Raw genomic sequence first — 4,084 nt, forward strand, 5'->3', positions numbered from 1 at the left:
ATACAAAAATCAGCCGGGTATGGTAGCACATGCCTGTAATCTCAGCTACTTGGGAGGCTGAGGCAGGAGAATTGCTTGAACCTGGGAGGCTGAGGTTGCAGTGAGCTGAGATCATGCCACTGCACTCCAGCCTGGGTGACAGAGCAAGACTCCATCTCAAAAAAAATGAAATAAACATTTAAAAATTAAATAAATAAAATAAATTTTCCAGCCAGGAGTTCTGTGAAAAAATATTTGTAAACCTAGAAAAAGAAATGGAGAAAATTGATCATTAACTGTCCTCTTTCCCTCCACAGTTTTTGGGCCATCCTCATCATAACACACTTCTGTTTTTCTCCTTTCCATTCTCGGATGAGAATGATGTTTTCGACAAGCTAAGTGTCATTGCAGAAGACTCTGAGAGCAGCAAGCAGAATCCTGATGACAGCTGCAGCCTCGGGACCCCGCCTGGGCAGGAACCCCAGAGCTAGGCTCTGAGAAGGAAACACATTCGGCTGGGCACAGTGACGTGCTCCATCTCACATCTGCCTCAGTGAGGGATCGGGGCGGAAAACGAGGGCCAAGACCATCTAAGCCAGCCCCACTTCTAGAACTCCCAGACCCTGGACTTATCTAAGCAACCAAAGAGCTACATTTTAAAGGTTCGCTTGGCAAAAATATTCCATTTGGGAACTCACTGCCTTATAAAGGCTTTCCGATGTTTTTAAAAGTTGGCCACTGAGTGTGTAATTTTCAGCCCTTTATATCACTAAAATAGGATCATGTTTTAATTGTGAGAAACAGGGCCAAGCACAGTGGCTCACGCCTGTAATACCAGCACCTTGGGAGGCTGAGGCAGGCGAATCACCTGAGGGCAGGAGTTCAAGACCAGCCTGGCCAACATGGTGAAAGCCTGTCTCTACTAAAAATGCAAAAATTAGCTGGGCGTGATGGCACATGCCTATAATCCCAGCTACTTAAGTGCCTGAGGCAGGAGAATTACATGAATCCGGGAGGAGGAGGAGGTCGCAGTGAGCCGAGATAGTGGCACTGCACTCCAGCCTGGGTGACAAAGTGAGACTCCGTCTCAAAAAAAAAAAAAAAAAAAATTGTGAGAAACAGAAATATTTAAAAATTTTAAATGAGGAATAAGAATGGAGATGTTGTAACATTCTACCAGATTATGGATAGATTGATCTGAAAATCAATCTCAACTCAAGGGTGGTCAGCTCAATGCTATCCAGAACATGGACTTTTGGATTCTTTGGGGTACTTTGACTGAATTTATTTTTCTACCTATATATGTTTTATATGCTGCTGGTGCTCCATTAAAGTGTTACTCTCTGTGGCACTGTATGTGTTCATGATACACGATACTACCTGTGTGTAATTGTTAGATACACACAGTGTGAAAAAGGCTCTAGTTTGCCATCTCAATGGCCACTCATTCCACGAGTACTTCCTAGACCCTGCCTGCTGTTGACCAGGTACTGTGCTAGGTACAAGGTCTGAGTCATCTGGGATCTCTCAGTCTAAAGCTTCAAAAACTAGATTTGCAGTCAAGGGCCAGATCTGTTATTTAAAAACAAACAAACAAACCCTAGAAATAAAGAGTATAGTTGTGGAAGTTTGAAAAGCCAGGGGACAGGCTTAACAGCAGGTTAGACACCGCTGAGACTAATTTTGACTTTGAACTGAGCAAAAAAGGGAATCTCCAGGTACAATGGCTCACTTCTGTAATCCCAGCACTTTGGGAGGCTAAAGTGGGAGGATCACTTGGGCCCAGGAGTTGAGACCATTCCAGGCAACATGGTGAGACCCCTTCTCTATAAGAAGTTTTAAAATTAGGCATGGTGGCGTGTGTCTATAGTCCCAGCTCCTCAGGAGGCTGAGGTGGGAGGATAGCTTGAGCCCAGGAAGTCAAGATTGCAGTGAGCTATGTTCACGCCATTGCCCTCTGGCCCTGCCTGGGTGATGAAATGAGACCCTGTCTCAAAAAGAAAAAAAGAAAAGAAAAGGAAGGGTATTAGGGTTCTCCAGAGAAACAGAACCAATAGAATGAACACAGAGATTTATTTTAAGGAACTGTGGAGGCTGGCAAGTTCAAAAACTGCAGCGCAGACCAACAGGCTAGAGACCCAGGGAAGAGTGGATGTTTCAGCTTGAGCAAAAGCAGTCTGGAGGCAGAATTAACTCTTCCTCAAGGGACCTCAGGCTTCTGTTCTCTTAAGGCCTCCCTTCAAGTGATAGAAGTGGAACTCATCCACATTATGGAGGGTAATCTGCTTTACTCAAAAATCTATGCATTTAAATGTTAATCTCATCTTTAAAAATACCTTCACACCAACATCAAGACTAATGTTTTACCCAATCAGTCTAGCTAGGTTGACACATAAAATTAACCATCACAGGGAGGGTAGATATGTGATTGCTTTTTTGAAACTTTTTTCAATGTTTGCTGCATGTATATAGAAATAAAATTTGGCCAGGTGTAGTGGCTCACACCTGTAATCCCAGCACTTTCAGAGGCTGAGGCAGGTGGATCACCTGACATCAGGAGTTCAAGATCAACCTGGCCAACATGGTGAAACCCCATCTCTACCAGAAGTACAAAAATTAGCCAGGCATGGTGGTGCACACCTGTAATTCCAGCTACTTGGGAGGCTGAGGCAGGAGAATCACTTGAACCCGGGAGGTGGAGACTGCAATGAGCCAAGATCACACCACTGCACTCCAGCCTGGGTGACAGAGGGAGACTCCATCTCAAAAAAATAAATAATAAATAAAATTTAGTTTTGAAGTTGAATTTTAAGACCTTGTTACACTTTTTTAAAGAGAAAGAAGTTATTATCTAGGGCACAGTACAGAGAAACAAAAGAATGGAAAATATGAGTGGTTAGGATACAAGACATATGAAGGGTAGAGTGAGATAACCTACCACATATTGGTTACTAACCAGAGTCCCAGAAGGAGGTGAGAAAGAATATAACAAAAGCAGTATGCGAGTATTTGAAAAGACAATGGCTGATAAAAGACACCAGTCTACCAATTTAGGAATCTTAACAATTCTCAAGCTGGGCAAATAAGAAGAAATCATATCAGTGTGAAAATGCAGAACACCAAAACCAGAAAAGGCAGGTTACCTTCAAGGGTGAAAAACAACCAAACTTCCAGATGATTTATCAGCCCTTACAGAAGGCAAACAGTGGTAGGATTCCTTTCATGTGCATCACAAACTTTGTCAACTTAGAAGTGTATATTTTGCAAAACAAAAAAATCTGTCAGGAAAAGGGATAAAATAAAGACTCAAACAAAACTGTGAGAATTTGACATCAAAACATGTTTATTAGATAAAGATCTAAAGGATTATTTCAGACAGAAGGAAACTGATCCCAGATGGATGCTGCGATATTATGAAGAAATATAGGAAAGAAACTGGTAAATATTCTGGTTAGTCTAAACAAACACTGACTCTATAAAACAATAACTTTTTTCTCTTTTTTTCCTGAAGGGTATCATGTCAGATTATAGTTAGTGACACACCACATGTTGTATAATAGGTCTCGAGTTTAAATTATTGGTTTTTTCAGTTGTTGTTTTGGAGGTTTTTGCTGACACAATACCTTTGGGATAAGTACCACTGAGTCAGAAGGGATAACAATGTTTTTTCAAGGTTCTCCACTCCTTACTCTCTCCCTCGCATAAAGAAGCCATGGCAGAGGCACCTGAAGAAGATCTTGGATAGAGAGACCTGGGAATGAAGGAGCCATGGCTGGGAATGCAGGTGTGTGTAAGTACTTGGCAGGTCAGGGGCCTGAAACCTTGACCTCAGCTCCCTCCAGGGACTGCAGTGTCCCGGCTGTGCCAAGTCAGGTATGGGTAGAGAGTCTCCCCATTAGACCTACCAGGCCTTGCAGTTGCCCATAGCCAGGCCTGTAAAATGGCATGCAAGATTTTAACCGGAAGCTGGACTTCTCAGCTTCCTGTCTACAGAACCCACCCAGTCATATACAATCATAGTGAAATATCACCCACCTGGAATAACCCACCCTTAACTTGCTTGCCCCACTCCAGGTACTGTCACGTTTCTCTGGCAAATCACTAA

General features: G+C 42.8%; 1 protein-coding gene across 1 annotated transcript in view; it reads left to right on the plus strand.

Annotated features, from left to right (window-relative positions):
• IL10RB (interleukin 10 receptor, beta) overlaps window positions 1-1,332 on the plus strand; it is a 34,216-nt gene extending 32,884 nt beyond the window's left edge. Inside the window, exon 7 of the mRNA XM_011960144.1 lies at window positions 297-1,332. Within this exon, the coding sequence (XP_011815534.1) occupies window positions 297-470 (174 nt within the window). The 3' untranslated portion in view covers window positions 471-1,332. The remainder of the gene's footprint in view (window positions 1-296) is intronic.
• Window positions 1,333-4,084: the final 2,752 nt, after the last annotated feature.

The sequence above is a fragment of the Colobus angolensis genome, unplaced genomic scaffold (assembly GCF_000951035.1).
Source record: "Colobus angolensis palliatus isolate OR3802 unplaced genomic scaffold, Cang.pa_1.0 Scaffold506, whole genome shotgun sequence".
NCBI lineage: Eukaryota > Metazoa > Chordata > Mammalia > Primates > Cercopithecidae > Colobus > Colobus angolensis.